The sequence below is a fragment of the Chinchilla lanigera genome, unplaced genomic scaffold (genome assembly GCF_000276665.1).
Source record: "Chinchilla lanigera isolate Chin_1 unplaced genomic scaffold, ChiLan1.0 scaffold00027, whole genome shotgun sequence".
Lineage (NCBI taxonomy): Eukaryota > Metazoa > Chordata > Mammalia > Rodentia > Chinchillidae > Chinchilla > Chinchilla lanigera.
Window position 1 is genome coordinate 1,616,139 of NW_004955428.1, and position 17,006 is coordinate 1,633,144.

At 41.5% G+C, this 17,006-nt stretch overlaps 1 protein-coding gene across 8 annotated transcripts in view; it reads right to left on the reverse strand.

Annotated features, from left to right (window-relative positions):
* The window catches only part of Znf827 (zinc finger protein 827), a 172,885-nt gene that overhangs the window by 70,337 nt on the left and 85,542 nt on the right, over positions 1 to 17,006 (reverse strand). For all 8 annotated transcript variants that reach the window (XR_001234441.1, XM_005386658.2, XM_013515315.1 and 5 more), the window contains exons 6-7: positions 14,072 to 14,311; positions 11,525 to 11,582 (exon numbers count right to left, since the gene is read on the reverse strand). Coding sequence is in view for 7 of the 8 variants with exons in the window: in XM_005386658.2 (XP_005386715.1) it covers positions 11,525 to 11,582; positions 14,072 to 14,311 (298 nt within the window). In the remaining variant the exon portion in view is untranslated. The remainder of the gene's footprint in view (positions 1 to 11,524; positions 11,583 to 14,071; positions 14,312 to 17,006) is intronic.

Sequence of the window (17,006 nt, forward strand, 5' to 3'; positions counted from 1 at the left end):
CAGCCCTGTACAGCGCTCCACAGCACTGGGGAGCACCTTGAACTCCATGAGCAAGTGCTTGAAGGTGGAACACTTACACTTATAACTCTGGACTGAGCAAAGTAGTTTCTAGAATGCTGAGCTAGTATTCCGGAAGCTTCTTTTCTTCTCCTGAGCCTTACAGGGAGTGCAAGAGGCAGAGGCGCAGCGACTCTGCAGCTGATGCCTTGCTTTGCCGCGGACAAAGCACCACAGTGAGTGGCGATTAGGACAGCACTGAGGGCTGTTCAGTGACCAACACTGTGTGGACGAGGTGGTCCGAGGGTCAGTCAGTGTAGGCCAGTTGGGGCTACGTCTTCCACAGGAGGAAAACCTTAGGTGCGATAAACTTGACTTCACCTTTGTACAGTCTTTCAACCAGTCACTTAAATTTGTCACAAATTACTCTAGAAAAGCAGCCAGTTTGTGGATGTCATAGCCCTTGCTCCCTGATGCTCCAATTGCCCAACTTTTGTCATTTTATGATGGAAAAGACCTTCTATCAAAAGTTGAGCTAAGGAAGTGAAAAAGAAAAGAAAGGAAAATAGAAAAAAGGAAGGAAGGGAAGAAAGGGAGGGAGAGAGAGGGGAACAGAAATTTGTTTATTTATTTATGGTTAATATATTTGGTTAAAAGGTGGTAGAAGAGGTGGTCAAACTACTACCCAATGTGACGGGGTCATTACTTCTTTTCATTTAACAAAATCAGCAACTACTACAACCCACAGTATTCCCCTCAGCCTGGGCATGAATAGGCTACATGGGAGACTAAGCTAACTCACATATACCATAAATATTCAGTAGCAACATCTGGGAGTTATCTGTATGGAATTAGAATAGCCCAAATTCTCAATTACCTTTTCTGTGTTTCATTATTTAGAAATGATGCTGTATAAAACTGTTATCTGAGTTTATTTTCTAGCTAAAAGTGAAACAGACATTGACAGTGCATGGCTATGTCTTTTTTTTCTGTAGAAAATCTAGAAGTTAAGCTAGGAAAGGCCAGTGTTGCCACGGAACCTGGACTATTTCGGGCCTTGGATTGTATTGGCCCGTCTGCTGGGTTAACAGCACAGGGCTGCAGAAAGAAAGATTTACAATAAATAATAAAACATTCCATAAGAGATTATGGCTCTAAATAGTGATACATTTTGCTAAGTACCTATTGTGGCACAAATATTTACACCTTTAACATCTGAGGCCCAACAGAAAGCAGCGCTTCCTGCTGAGCGGAAGCTCATCTCCTTATACCACGCCCCCATGTGACAGCAAAGTGTTCCAGGAATTCTCATTCTGATGACAACAAAACAAAACAAGAAGAAAACGGGAAAGAAGGTGGATTCTGTCTAGAGAGAAAGTTCAGAAGATAACTTCATTAATGACACAATAGCTTAAAAAGCACAACGTAAAGGAAATGACGTCTTTTTCCTTCTAAAAGACAACAACAGTAACTCTCTGGGCTGAACTTGGGAATGGCAAAGATGAAAGGAAGATAAAACACAGGGAAGGAAAGACTGCTCTGCAATGAGTCTTTTTAACTCAGAACTCACAAGGACCTAAGTAGATCTGGAAAAACTTATTAAATGTACAAGGCAAATCATTCTGTAGTGCTGTCTTAACTTCTAGCTGCACAAAGACAAGATTTCTTCAGTTAATGAAGGGAAGTAGATTTTCAAGTAAAAGTACTTGATTATCTGTTTGGCTGTGTGTCTTAGGATATAAAAAGGATTCCAGATTTTACCCCCAAAGCACTGGGTGAAATGTGCCCCAAAGAATTAAGGTTAGTTATTCTTCTGTTTTATTGTCAGGACATTTGAAGAACAAATTATCTGATGTGGATATGTTTGAGAAGCTGTATCTTCCAAAGAGCCGAAGGTCCCAGCATGGGGTGGAAAAGTGCTGTGGGACCCATGTTTGTCTTCTCCAAGGGACCTCAGCCCCGGTGGTTGGCTTTGATCCCTCCTTTGAGGAGGATCTTCCTCCTCTCTACTAAGTTCCAATTATCAACTCAAAATACCACAGTTTGGTTTTGGGTATTGATATTTGGTTATTCTTAAAGAACTGAGAACCCAACATTTGCCTAAAACCCTTGAACTGGTATTTTAAAAACTCAGTTCTGAATGACAGACCTTGAAACACACTTCAAGATTTGTACAGTGCATTGATATTTTAAAGTGAACAGGAAGTCAGAGTTGAGAAAATAATCTCCCATTTTTCCAGAAGCCGCAGAAGAGCCAGGTGATGGAGCGAAGTTAGAACAAATCTTACACACATTCAAAGATTTACTGAAGATGTGGCATATGGATACGACTGAAGTAAAATGGGACCAGGTAGCTCCCATATGGAACCTCCATGCCTATGTAATGAAACTAAAAGAAATGAGAACAAACTGGAAATGCCTTTAAATAAAAATTAGAACTCACTAACAACAATTATGTTCTTTTGCAAAGAACAAAACAGTTTCTTAAACATAAAAGCTTCTTAAACATATAAAATAAAAAAGATGAGAGTATTTGAAGAGAAGCAGTAAGAGAAAATGTTTGGATTAGTTGTAACCATCTTCTCCACATTCCCTCTAGGAATTTCAAGGCAGAAGAAATTTTGGGGGATGCTCAACGGCTGGCATGAAAATATGCTCTCAATTCCAAAGCCAAAGGACTATCACACTTTTGTTTTAGTTTCCATTTAAAAAATGATCAAAATAACATTACAAGTTGAGTCCCTTATCAAAAATGTTTGGGATCAAAAGTGTACTTTGGAATATCTGCATATAAAGAATGAGATATCTTGGGGCTAGAACCCATGTCTGTCAATGATATTCAATTCACTTGTTTCACATACATCTGTACATGCCTGAAGGTGACTGCAGTTGTGTTTGACTGCAAACTGTCACATGAGACCAGCTTGGAATTTTCCATTTGTGGCAGCATGTCAATGCGCCCAAAGTTTTGAATTTTGGAGCATTTCGGATTTCAGATTTTTGGATTAGAGATAGCTAACTGGTATTTTATTTTCAATTTAATTTCCATGATTAAAGCAATTTTCTTCATTCTTTACTAATGCTTAGTTTTTTAAAAAAATATTACTTTCCTTGATTAATTTATTAGCTAATAATTTCAAATGAATGTTTAGTATTTCTTTATGCTTATACATTTATGTTTTGCAGCATATTTATAAATGATGGTATTTGAAGTTCAAAAGGGAACCTAAAATGTAAAAAAAGTTATAATGGTATTTATGAATGATGTCCTTCCCACTACCATAGAAATGAGGACCCGTCTTCCTGAATGATTTCATTTATTTATTTACTGTAATAAAAAGAACCCTGAGTGGCAGGTCCAGGGATGTGGGGGACGAAAGTGTGCCCAAGATTAAAAATGACTGCTAGTCTCTGCCCCGAAGACAGCCTGACCTTCTGAGACAGAAAATTCCTTATTCGAACTTAAAAGGGACAGAGGCCTCCTATGACCCCAGTGGGCTGGACCTGGAACCAGGTCAGCAATCATGTTGGCCTCACACATTTTCAAAGAAAGAGGGACTGTAGTGAGTAGAGCTGGAATTAATCTCTCGACTTTGGCAAGCAGCAGCTGGGACATTTATCAAAACATTGAGGCTGGCCCTGTAGATTTGGTGGGTTTCTAAACAGGGCTTGTGGACAGAAGGAATGAAGGTCACACCAGCATTCAGGCACCAGGGTGTCTTCTTTCCTGCTTGGAGGTGACAAGGAAGCTAACGTGTGTTTCCTTGTCTGCCTGTTGCACTGATGTGGTTGGGCATTTGGCTACTACCTATCAAACAGAAGCTTCTCTATAGGTAAAAGCTAAAGGTGTTAGTTTTGTAAGGTGTGAAATGGTATCATGGAAAATATAGAGATATATACATCAAAGAATCTGGGATATGATATAAAACACAGTATAGGGGCTGGAGCTGGGAGTCTAAGTGGTAGAATGTTAACCTGGCATGTAAAAGGCCTGGGTTAAGTCCCCAACAATGTAATAAGTAGATAAATAAATAAATAAAAAATAAATGGGAAAGGGCATAGTGAAGTAAGCAAGACAGAATGCTAATTGTTCAACTGAGTTGGTGCAGATATGGTGATTTGTTATTTTATTCTTTTCACTCTGTTTTAAAATTTATCATAATAAAAAATCAATAGCAACAACCAAGCCAAAGAAAATCCATGGCCTGGGATATAGCTCAGTGGTACAGTGCTTGCCTGGCAAGTGCAAGGTCCTGAGTTCGATTCCAAGTAACCCACCCCCTCAAAAAATATAGAAAGAAAGAAAAAAGAAAACCCAACCAAAATAAACCACTAAATGGAATAATAAATAACAGTAAAAGAGATATGTGAAAGAACAAATACAAGCTTTACCCAAAACAAAATATTAACATTACTAAAAACCCATAGATTAAAGAGTTGTAACTTTAATATGTCTTTAAATTCTCTGACTGGTAAAACCTTTTTCTTCTTTTTGTACCAGGAATCAAACTCAGGACCTTGCGCTTACCAGGCAGGCGCTGTGCTGCTGAACTATATCCCCAGCCCTCCTTTTTCTTTCTTAAATGATATAGTACAAGGTTGGTCAGATGTTTGAAATAATCTCTTTTGGTTTCTGTCTGTCTCTCATTAGCTCGTAGTAAATTGTAGTCTGGATCTTTTTGGAAGTCAGTTTGACAATTCACAGCAAAACAACGTAAGTGCTTTCTGGAGTCCTTTTATCTCAGCACTGTTTATAATGCAACAGCTGGTGGGGGAGGGGCCCTGGACATCCAATAACAGGGAACTCATTAAATAAAAGTTACGACACCAAGCACACGTCGAATACTATGCAAACACTAGAGTGATACTGAATGATGTTGACTAACATGGAAAAATGTTCTTAATATACTGCTAAGAAAGATTATAAAACTATATACAGTAGGGTCCAGTTTTTATAAAAAATACAGATATATATCCATTCCACTTCCTTAGCAGCAGCTCTCATGGTCAGTAGGATTATAAGGGAGATTTTCCTTTTCTGGAAGTCAATTATGTTGAAAATTTAAAAAGAAGAATGAAGTCTTACTGTTTAGGGTCCCTTACTTTTGAAGACCCTCGGTCTTATAAAGACTGAGCTGGGGTTTGGGGAACAGCTCAGGCAGGAGCAACTGTATCTAAACTGGGACCCTCAGAATCAGTCTGCTTCAGATTCAGAAGTCCAGAAGCTGTGGGAGAAAGAGGCTGTATAAAATGCAGTAGAGGAAACACAGAGTGTGTTAAGAAAAATATATATCGGCAATGCTTTGTATTTTCTCCTTAGGAAAATACAATGCCTTCCCTTTACGGTTGTCTTAGAGGAGGCCAGTGAGCACAACCTAACACCGAGCGTGCAGGAAACAGTTCCGGTTGCTGGGCTTCAGCATTCATCCACTGGGGAGCCAGGAAACTTCTCAGGACAGGGAGCACAATGCCAGGCCTTGTGAGGGCTGCTGCAGCGGAGAGGCCAGACGGTGGGAGCCGGAGCCAACTGCAGGCCAAGGAAGTGAACCCTGCAAGTCCAGATCCTCGAAATGTCAGCTGCAGAGGGCTCTGGAGCTCCCGCAGGAGTCAGCTTCCCCCAGAAACAAGGACAGTGGGCTTTCTGCGTAGGTGGGAACAGATGCACCCAGTCCTCCCTGTGAGGATGCAGGCCTCTTTGTTCTGTGAGCACTGCAGGTCACACCACAGACACGTGGGTGCCCTCCCAGCCTGCTGTGTCATGCAAGAGGGCCACTTCCTCCCTACCCAGAGGCCAGCCCTGGCACTGCCCTTTTCTGGTGACAACTGCAGAGACACCCTGGAGGGAAAATCCCAGATAAGAAGAGGACAGAAGTCAGCTCCTAAGCCACATAAACCTTTCGGTTCTGTTACCTCTGCATAGCCTTATGCTGTGTAGCCAAAGGCGGCAGCCAAGAATACATGCTCTGACTATCTCCTTATAGAGAGGAACAAATTTACACTCCATTCCTGACTATCGTGAGTTACACAAACAAGACAGAAGACTACTACTGGCTTGTAATCCCTGCCCTCTGAGAGGCTGATGCAGGAGGGTGGCAAGTTTGAGCCCAGTCTGGGGAACTTAGGAAGACCCTGTCTTACCAAAAACAAACAAACAAACAAACAAAACCCAGCTGGGATGTAGCTCAGTGCAAAAGCTCTGGGTTCAGTCTTCAGTATCTCAAAACGAAAAGAAAAACAAAACAAAAATAAGACTATTAGAAGCCAGTAGAAAGGTGGGAGAGTTCCATAGGAAATGAAGATGAGAAAGTCAGGGCCCTCTTCAGGTCCGAAAAAAGGAAATTTCAATTTGCTCCTTCAGGGTAACACCACACCAGAAGTTCAGGGGACACGTTATGTCAATCTAATAATCCAGTGTAGTTGCCACAAATGGGAGAAAATGTTAGAGGGTGGTACCTAGGCCTATCAAAGGAGGAAAACAAGGACAGGTTGAAAAGGCTGTATTTCCAGTGAAAAAGTACTCAGAGAAGTCAACACTTAGGGCAGTTGCAGACAGTGGTGCAAACAAAAGCATAACATCCATGGGAGCGTGATTTACATCACAGACACCAAAGATTTAAACCCTTCCTGTGACAGCGTTCCAGTAGATGGCAGTGTATTGAGAACGGGCATTTCTGTAAAACTTGCAGTGGTACCATATGGCCCCAAATCTGGACTTCATGAAAGAGGAGGAAATAACTGAATGTCCTAACTGAAGGGGCGCCATCAAATCAGGAGGTAGTTTTCATTCTTTAGAACTAGAATTCTCAGTGCATTTAATTTTAACATCACACAATATGAAGGATAAAGAGAATATACGGAGAGTCCCCCCAAAATCACCAATTTCATTTGCTCTGTCTCTTGTTTCTTTTAATTGCTTCTAACTCAGAATTCTCCAAAGGTAAGCTCTTACTTTTTAAAGTACTAGAGCATTATTCTCTTGTGCTCTCCAAAGAAATGAAAAGGGGGAAATTGCATGCATTGAGGCTGCACATCATGCTTTTACAAATTTGTGCAATTTCTATTACCAAATCATAAATATTTAAGGGCATGCGTCCAAACCATCACACAGGAAAATTCTATATTGGACACTTTCAAGTGAGTATGTCTTTTATTCAGTGTAAACACTGTTTGTGCCATTATCTAAATCATAGAAAAATAGCCCACATTTCAGATTCTGAAAATTGGGTAAATTAAATGTTGGTTTGCACAGCGTGCAGTAAGCCTATCGTCCCGATTTTCCCACTTCTGCCTTTTTGTCGAGTCATGGAGAAAAGGACAATGCAAGCAAACACTCCTGGCTTTTGGAAAAAAGCGAGCCAGGTGTGAGAAGTTTTTCTCATAGTCCTGCAATCTTATATCCCCACAGACGCTGAATTATTAACGGGGAAAAGAGAGAACAAATAACCTAGAGAGGGTAGTTGGCAGCCATTGTTTGAAGTTCACGGTGTTACACAACATTGACCATGTCCAATTCACCTGCCAGGAGCTATCTGATTCTTACTCTAGAGTTCCATTTTCCTACTTCGATCTTATCCAGCATCTGGCTGGGTGATGGTCCATGTCAAAGGATGTAGATCTTCTTTTCATACCATTAAACTTTGGGATCTGGTTATGATATCATGCCTCATGTATTTTCATCTACTAAATGATCATAATAGCTGGTTATCTGTTCCCTGCAGAATCCAGGGTTATGCTGGGAAAGGAAATGGAAAAATTAGGATTTTATTAGTCTCCTAAGCGTTCTGTCCTTCTAGCCTCCTGGGCCTGCCTGGGTCTCTCCCCTCAGCTCATTTGTCAGAATGGCATTAGGAATACTCAGTCCCCATGTTATTTCGGAGGAGACTCCCAGTCTTTACTCTTGGGTTGAATTTTCTAGACTCGGAGGTTAAACAGGCAGAGGACTGCTGTTTGCATTTACAGTGAAGTTCCAGCTAAGGAACCGATTCAATGGAGGTGCCTTTAAGAGGGCACAAACAAGGGCAGAGGGACAAGGTCAAGGCCCTGGTGAGCAAGACCACATGATCCAATCATTTCAGCTGCTAAGTAAATTGATTTTTCTGCCCGGCTACATGGTGCTCTTTGGTGATTGTTTTTCTCCTTTACTTTCAGGGAGATGATCCTATTTAGGTAGCTGACTCTAAATTTTTAGATTAAAAAAAAAAGCATTCTCAAACCAGTTCTTAAAATGATGTCTGGGATCTATTTCAAAATAATCTATCTGCATAATTAAACTGCCTTAAATGTACCTAGCAACTCATGGACATGGAAAATTCTGAACTTGACTCTAATCATGAGCTATTGTTCTGAAAAGTCAACTTCTTCTGGGATGTCAAACATAAGAAATACGATAACCGAACAAAGAGCCCACTAGGTACTTAAAAATGTGCAACTCTTTTTGAGTACAAATTTGCATTTGAGTGCAAATGCAAATCTTTTTGAAATGTACCACAAGTCATGCCGTAAAATATAATCTATATACTGACCTTGTGCATACAAGGTAAGTTTCTTTTAAAACCGGAATCCGGGGGCTGGGGATTTAGCTCAGCGGCAAAAGCGCCTGCCTGGCAAGCGCAAGGTCGTGAGTTCGGTTCTCAGTACCGAAGAAAAACAAAACAAAACAACAACAACAAAAAAAACCAGAATCAGAAAAGGAGAAAGAGACAGATTTTCTGTCTCTGATGTCAGTTAAGTTAAAGTCAACCTCTTGGCATAAAGCAGCTTGATTCTATTCCATTTGAAGGAGTGAAGAGAGAGGTAAAAAATCTATTTCTGGTTAGGCTAATTCAGCAAATTGCACATTTGAAAGAAAAATAAAAACACATCCAGGGTTTTGTAGAATTATAAGCCCAGAATTTCATAAACCCTGATTTCTGCTGGCGGCTCCTGGAAATAACTCTTCTTTCCTTTGGGCAAAAGATCTGATTTGGATTACTTCTTATTTATAATCTCCCAGCTAGAGGAGAACTTAAGGACTGCCTTATTTTTGCCAAAGAGTTAAAAAAAATTCTCTTCTGTTGTATAATTACACTTCAGCACCAGCCAAGGCAATTTAGGTTTGAGGTACATTTCAGATGTTTGGGAGCTAGTTCAAATCTCCTCTTACCTCTTCTCAGAACACCTGAAAAACATAAAATAACAGTCTTGCAGCACACCTTTCTGTTGATACTTGGCATTACCAAGTAATACTCACAAGCCAGCAGAAACCTCCACAGAACAAGCTCCTAGGGTCCGGCCTGGGTCTCAATACTGCATGATGTACCCACCCCAAGGTGCTGAGCTTGGGGTGCTGCACATGAGGGTCCCTTCCAATTGGAGCCCCCGTTAGGACACACCTCTCCTGCTGGGTGCCCAAAAGCTAGTGAAGATGTGGGGGTGCAAAGAGCCGGCCCCTTTGCCTCAAGGCAGTTTGACTCTGGTGCACCAGAAGCCCTGGACTTCAGCTGAAATCACAGCCTCCATCACTTCTCAACTTGACCTTGAGCACTTCCTGAGCAAAGCACCTCGTGAGAATCTTAAGCTGTAATTCTAGGGGCCCTGGTCTGTGACACTTCAAGAATCTTCTGGAAGCAAATTAAAGTGAACGTGTGTTATGCTTACAGTGGTGAATGTCATCAGTGCTTAAAAGACCCAGAGATGCAAGCAGATGTGTGACAAGGTTAGGATTACATAGAGGAAAAAGGAAAAGGATTGCATGGAGAAGCAGGAAGGCTGGAGTCTACAGGAGCTCACATCTCTCCTTGGGCATCCAACTTGACAGAAAAAAACATCCTTTCACTCCAAGACTCATTTCCCAGCACAACCCACAGAGCGTCTTCATGAGACATTTTCCATCTGAGTCTTTACATAAGAAAACAGCGCCAACCTGTACTTGACAACGAGGTTCCTTTGTCTAATACTATGGTATTTAGCTGGTATGTGGCAAGCTAGCTTTGTATTGATTTCTGCTTAATACTCAGTAGTCCTAAATTTCAATTAACAGAATTAAAAACACATCAAGTTAAAGTTAAAGTGGGTCCTGCTCACATGCCTGATGATGCTCTGAGGTCAATTCATAGCACACCCAAAACAAAAGCCCTTGTGAATCCTTTTTTTCAATAATTAAAATTATGAATCCTTTTTTTTCAATAATTAAAAATACAACACGAGTCAGCTGCTCCCATTGGGCAGAATCTGTCTCTGTTGACTCCGGGAAGCAAAGTGTCTTGATTTAAAGATGCCTTGGTAGCTTACAGCTACCTCCTCCTAGTCCTTCTTCTCATACACTCATCTTCCTGTGGTTTGTCTTGTAAAGCTCTTGTCCTGGGCCAACTCACAAGCCTGGGGGTACTGTGAGGGTGGAGGGGGGACCCTACAAAGGTCTGCATCTCCTGTGAGTTTCTTTTCTGCAGTGTAAGGTATGTGCTTGTTGGATTACCTATGACAGTTCCCTTTAGGGCAGACTTTGAGGCTTTGCCTAGCAGTCACGCTAGCTGGTCCTCCTCTCTTCCTAATGGTAGACTGATGGGCAGCCCATGCTGGCTGATATTGTCAAAATTCCTTGCTAAATTGGAAACTTCCTTGCCCACAGTATGAATGATACCAATTTTCCTCTCTCTCTGTCTCTCTGTCCTTTCACTCTCTTTTTTGGGATGGAGTCTTCCTATGTTGCCCAGGCTGACGTCCAAACTCCTGGGCTCACCTGATGCTGCCTCAGCCTCTCAAGCAGCTAGGGCTCCAGGTGTGAACCCTTGTGCCCAGTTCTTGCCATTTTTAAAAAGCAATATCTTTCTCCTGTTTTAAAAATTATTTGCCTTCCAAACAATCCTGCTGAGTAACAGTGTTGGGATATCCTTGGTGATAAATGATCAGCTCACAGGTGGAGAGTCAGCTAGGAGCACAGTTGCAATAAGAACTAAGTTTTACCAATAGGATTTGGGAGCTACAGACCCAGCCTGCAAGCTCAGCTGTGCCTCCCGTTTAAACTCTCAAGCCAAGCCACTTCTGGGAGCTAGGAGTATAGCTCTGTGGTGTAGCACATGCTCACCATGCACAAGGGCCTGGATTCAATTAGAGGCAGAGAGACAGAGACAGAGACAGAGAGAGAAGGAAGGAGTAGGAGGGAGGGAGAAAGAGAAGGAAGGAAAGGAAAAGGAAGGGAAAAGAAAAGAAAGGGCAGAAAAGAAAGGAAGAAAGAGAAAGAAAAATTCCACAAAGATGATAATAGTGACGTCTACTTTGCAAAATTAATGTGAAAAATAAAAAAAAGCAGCATACAAAAAATTCTCCAACAAGTGACACGTAATAGATGCTTAATAAATATGAATAGCTTTCCTACTTGTTGGTCTGTGTGTATTGTTTCCACCAACTGACAAGTTTTGTGTGAAACCTGGTGGGAAAGGCGTGACTCTGCTGCACGCAGCGGCAGGAAGTGGCTGGGGAATGTGAGAGCTGCGAACTTGAAGGTCCACACAGCGGGAGCTCTGAGGGGGCCCTGCTCAAAGCAGCCTACCTGGTGGTTGTCCGGATGGTGTTTTCTTTCGTGTGATTGTGCTCTTTGCTCACTTTCTCTGTAAAGAGAAAGCAAGAAATATACATCTCTTAGGCAGTGCTCATTCAAATTCCAACTTTCAAGATTAAGCTGAAACACCCCCCAACATCTCTCTCTTTCATGGCTTTCTTTTCTTTTCTTTTTTAACCATCCCAGTCCTCCCTGTCTTATTGAGAAAGACGCCTCAAAAGCACATAGACTGTATGCACAAAAATAGTTCATTGGAAAGCAATCAAAAGGAACTAGTTAATAAATTTTAGGTGTGCTGTGTGATTTTCATCAAGCCTTGGAAAGTGTACACACAAATACACACACAACACACATACAAATGTGTGCATAGAGGCAGTTATTTCTCTTCTGTCTTCTCCCAGCTGAAAATTTCTGCTTTCCTGATTCAGCAGGAAAACTGCAGTTGTTGCAACTGTCCCGCCCCTGGCTTTGATAACAACCTTTACTTCTTCTGTATTGTTAGGCTCCTTTGTGAGAAGGGCCATAAAAACAGCCAGAAGACCTCTCGGTGCTGCCGTCATCAACTGCTTCTTCTGATAAATGTCACCAGGGACAAAAACACACCATTAGACAAGAAGAGGTAACCCTCCCTTAGTGTCCGCGTCTCCCAGCTGTCAGAAATGATTTAATTAGCTTTCGAGAACACAGGACTTGATCTCTGGCCCTCCCAATCCAGCTCACATGTGAGGACTCTACCCCGAGCGTCACAGCTCTCAGTGCCTTCCTGCAAGCATTTAAAGAAAACCTGGGCAACCGAACATGGGTTTCACATTTCAATGGCAGGCAAGACAAATTCGTAATCTTGTGGATTTTTGGAAAAATGTAAACCAAGTTTTAGAGCATCTGTCCCACACTTTGCAGTACTCATTTACACCCATACATAGTGTGTATGTTTACATGGGCAGTTTCCTTCTGTTCTCTCAACAATGACAAGAAAGGTGAATTCGGATTGTTAGCCAGTGTTCTTGTAGAGCAGGAAGTGGGGTATGAATGACTTGTCTGAGGTCACTCAGGCCGTGACAACGCCAGGGTGAGAATTCTCAGACTCCGAGTTTGTCACTGATAGGAGACAGTGATTATGTGCTGTTAAGACAGGAACTTTCTGAAAAGAACCACTCAAGTCCCACTTTTTGCTAATTTGAAGTCTTACATCATTATCAAAGTGGTATTTTTTTAGATATGTTTTAGCCTTTAAAAAATGGAATCTCATGAGGTTTTGGAGGTTGCAAAGACCTATGTGTACTACCAAGTTTATTAAATCCATGATTTCTGTGACTGCAGAGATCTATGCAAATAGTCTTTGTTTGAGAAGGTGGGGCCACCATGTTCACAGCTAGGGGTATCACCAGGCTCATAAGAAGGTGAACTGTGAGATTTTAGTTTCTTTACTCTTTTAGTATTTCCTTGGGGTGGGGGAAGTGATTAATGTGGTATTTAATGAGTGTTTTGATCTCCTTGACAAAACAATTAAACATTAGTAACAAAGTCTGCATAAACTTCAGAGCAAGGCCAATGCTATAAAAAGTGAACATGTTACCAAAAAGTGAACATTATACGTGCACATATCAATCTCAAGCATGCTCATAGAGTAACAACGTATTAAATTTGTTAGGGACAAATGGTATGGGACTTAGAACAATTGATAAAAGGGACAAATTTGGTTTTAGGACCCTCAAGTATTTCGTCAAGATGTTCCACTGGGCTGGCAATTATTCCACTTTTGAATTCCAAGTATTTCTTTTTTGGGGGGTACCGGGAATCGAACTCATGACCTCAGGCTTGCCAGGCATGCACTTATGCCACTGAGCTACATCCCCGGCCCTTGAATTGCAAGTATTATAAGTAGAAATTGGTTTACCAAAAATGTTCTCTGAGGCAGTAGCTGGAAATAGTCCTCATACTTCCATTTTTTGCTTTTCCTTTCTTTGTTTTGGTAAGAAACAAGACCTCATTAATTCAGACCCCACTAATTTGGAATCCACGATAATTCTATCACTACTGCAGTACACGGAAGTCTATCTTTTGTACATCAAAACAAAGAGGCTGTTAATCAGATCAACTGCCGAAACACAATCAGAGGCGAGGTATTTATACCAGTCAACAAGGATCGTTTGCACAAAATTGCAGAATTCCAATTTAAAATGATTCTTTACTATTTATTAAAGTGAGTTTGGCACAAAATTCACTTGGCAGTACTTCATTAGCTATTCGTTCGAGGAGCAGTATGCCTGTCAAAGTAACTAAATTGATTTCTGACCAGAAAACCCTATCATGTGGGCTGGCTTTTAAAAAAAAAAAAATGGGGGCTGGGGATTTAGCTCAGCGGCAAAAGCGCCTGCCTGGCAAGCGCAAGGTCGTGAGTTCGGTTCCCGGTACCGGAGAAAAACCAAAAAACAAAAAAATAAAAAAAAAATAAAAAAAAAATTTAAAAAACCTATTCAGAAGGGCCTTCCTCCCAATGATCCTCAATTATTGACATCTTTCTGTGGTTAAACATACCTGACAGTTGAAAGAGAAGCTCAGAAGCCATCTTCACAGAGATGTCCTGACTGAAGAGGTTTCTCTCTGGGAGGACTCTGCCCTCCGGCATCTTCTGTAAGGGTTCCGTTTTCTCTCGCCCTATTAAAGTGCTGTAGCCAACATTCCGGTTGGGTGACATGGAGACATGTGAGTCCTGGATGTCAACTTCCATGGGCTCCTCCTTAATCTTCACCATCTGTGTCTCCTTGTAGCTCTCCGCTGGAAGCAGGTGAAGGAAGACAAACAGAAACACCACCATTGTGTTGCTTAACTCCCAGCCAAACTCAGTTTCCAAACACAAAGAAAAGCAAGAACCATGACACTCTGAAACCATTCGTTCAACCCATTTGGCTTCCTGGAAAGGTAGGCAGTTTCAATATGTCATCCCAGAGAAACTGAGTAGCAGGCCCAAGACACACAAGTGGCAGCTGGGCCAGGCCTGGTTCTCCAGGCCTAAAACTCAGGTCTGGCCCCCTGATATGTCCTTCTCTCTCTACCATGCTCATGTACAACATTCTCCATGGTCAGTGTTGGCCCTTGTTTTATAACTCAATTTCAGCAAACAAGAGCAAGCACATTAATGTTTTGATTTCCTCCATTTTTAAAGCTCAGATCAATTTTTTTTCCTCTTTCTTCGAAGGTACCTAAATTATTAAAGGGTAAGAAGGGTCAATTTAAGGAGAGAGTTTTATCTCACTGGAAGCTGGTAATCTTTCAAGACCACCTAGGTAGTTAATTGCAGCCCAAGGATTAACACCTAGAAAACAACAATCTCATGGGTTGTAATTTACTGACTGCTCTTCCTTTAGGTGTGGCTACTAAATGCTCGTCTTTAATCTGAAGCACATTTGGTTTGCACGTGGAAGTGTCCATGTCTACATGTTCCTCAGAGCTAATGACAGGGTATCTTTGAAACGAGGTGGGTAATCAGTGTAGGTGTTAATTTGGGCCACTTTAAAGTAGGCTGCACTTTCAAATCAATAGACATTTATTAGTAACTACTGTGTAGATGGCATTCTGGAAAAGAAAAAACAAAGGAGACTGTTAGATGGGAGATAGACAGATAGGCAGAGAAAGGAGATGAATAGTGGCCTTCAGATAGATACCTATGTCTACATCCCAACCCAAATAATCTACAAATGTGACTTAACTCAAAAAAAGGGTATTGAAGATTTAAATTGGGGATCTCAAGTTGAAATCATCTTACATTACCCAAATGGATGCTAAATTTAATGACAAGTGTTCTTAAGAGACAGAGGAGGACAAGACATAGACACCATGGAAAAGGCCATGTAAAGGCAGAAAAACAATAGCATTACAGGACAACAAGCTAAGGAATGCCGGAACCACCAGGAGCTGGAAGAAGAAAGAAAGATTCTTCACTAGAAAATCTGCTGGGCATAGTTCACCCAACATACCCTGGCCGGATTTCTGGCCCCCGGAACCATGAGAGAATAAGTCAGCTACCAACTCTGATAATTCTGTACAACAGATTTAGGAAACTAATACAACTAGACAATAGGTAGAACAATAAGAAAGAGCATAAAGCAGGTGTTTATCTGTGGGGTAGTCGGGACTTGTCAAATGGGAAACCTCATTGCTGTAACCCAGCTGGTCAGAGAAGCAATACTTTCTTTACAAAATGCAGCATGTCAAACACACACAGTTTACTGACTGGCAATAGAAGAGACAGAAGATCATTTTAAATGAAATGATTAAAATTAATATGGTGCTATCAATAAGATCTTACATAAGACGAGTGCTAATTGTTCTTTTCCTGACATACTGCATATTCTTCTCAGGAAAAACAACCTGCTTTTTGTCGGCAACTGTGATATTTAATTTAGATCTCTTCCCCGCTTCCCCTACTCCTGACAAGCTGCTTTTTTCCCCTGTATGTCTGTGAAGCAGCTCCTGAAAAGCAAGTTCATTGATTCAGTTAATCATGAGAAGAGGAAAGAGAAGGAAGAAAAAGAGACTAAAGAGAGGAACGGGGACAGGAGGAGGAGGAAGAAGACGAAGAGGAAGAGGAGAAAGATAAGAATAAAAAGCCTCTCAAGGTGTACACTTAGCCTCTTTGCCTTCTCTTGCAGCGGATCTGATTCTTTCTGGAGTACTGAATTCCCACTCTGGGCTGCCCCTGCTTCTGCCTCTCCGCGCTTAGGGAGCCATCCTGACCTCCAGCCCGATCACCTACGCACAGGAGCAATCCTCACACCTCCGCCTCTTGCTGTTCCCCCAAAGTATTTAATAGCTGGAAAATAAACAGTGAGGTCAGTGTCACAGGTACATAATGATGCTCCTGAACCCTGCACTGGTGATTCTGAAGCCTGAGGACAAACACAAAGGAACACTAGGACAAATACAAAGGGATTCATTGAGTTAAAAAAAAGAAGTCTCAACAACATAAAGAGCAAAGCTAGAAAAAAGCTCTACTGTTTCTCTCCTCCCCACACCTCCACTTCCCCAGTTTTGACCCTAGATTAACAACCACCTGGCTCTCTGCACCACTGACTTTAATGAAATTAGTTTTTAAAATCTACTTGGGATCATTTCAAGTGTGATTTGCATGGGAAGTGCTTTCTGCCCTTTCTTATGACAACTCTTGACCTTTCGAAAATGCACAAAACACTGATCACTGATAAAAACCTTTAGCATCCTTAATCTCCCTGATGGATTCCAGACTCACAGAGAAGGGTTTTCAAACTGACAACTCAATGGGCAAGTGAGACATAATACAATCAATATTTTTATAGTCTTTTCTCCTTCAAGCAACAACGCCAAGTGTTCTCTTGCCTTTCTTTTTAAAGTAGGATTTCTTAATCTTAAAGCTATCAACATTTGGGGCAAGATGGTCTTTGTTGTGGGGGCATGCGCTGCACATTCCAGTACATCTGGCAACATGTGACGTCTC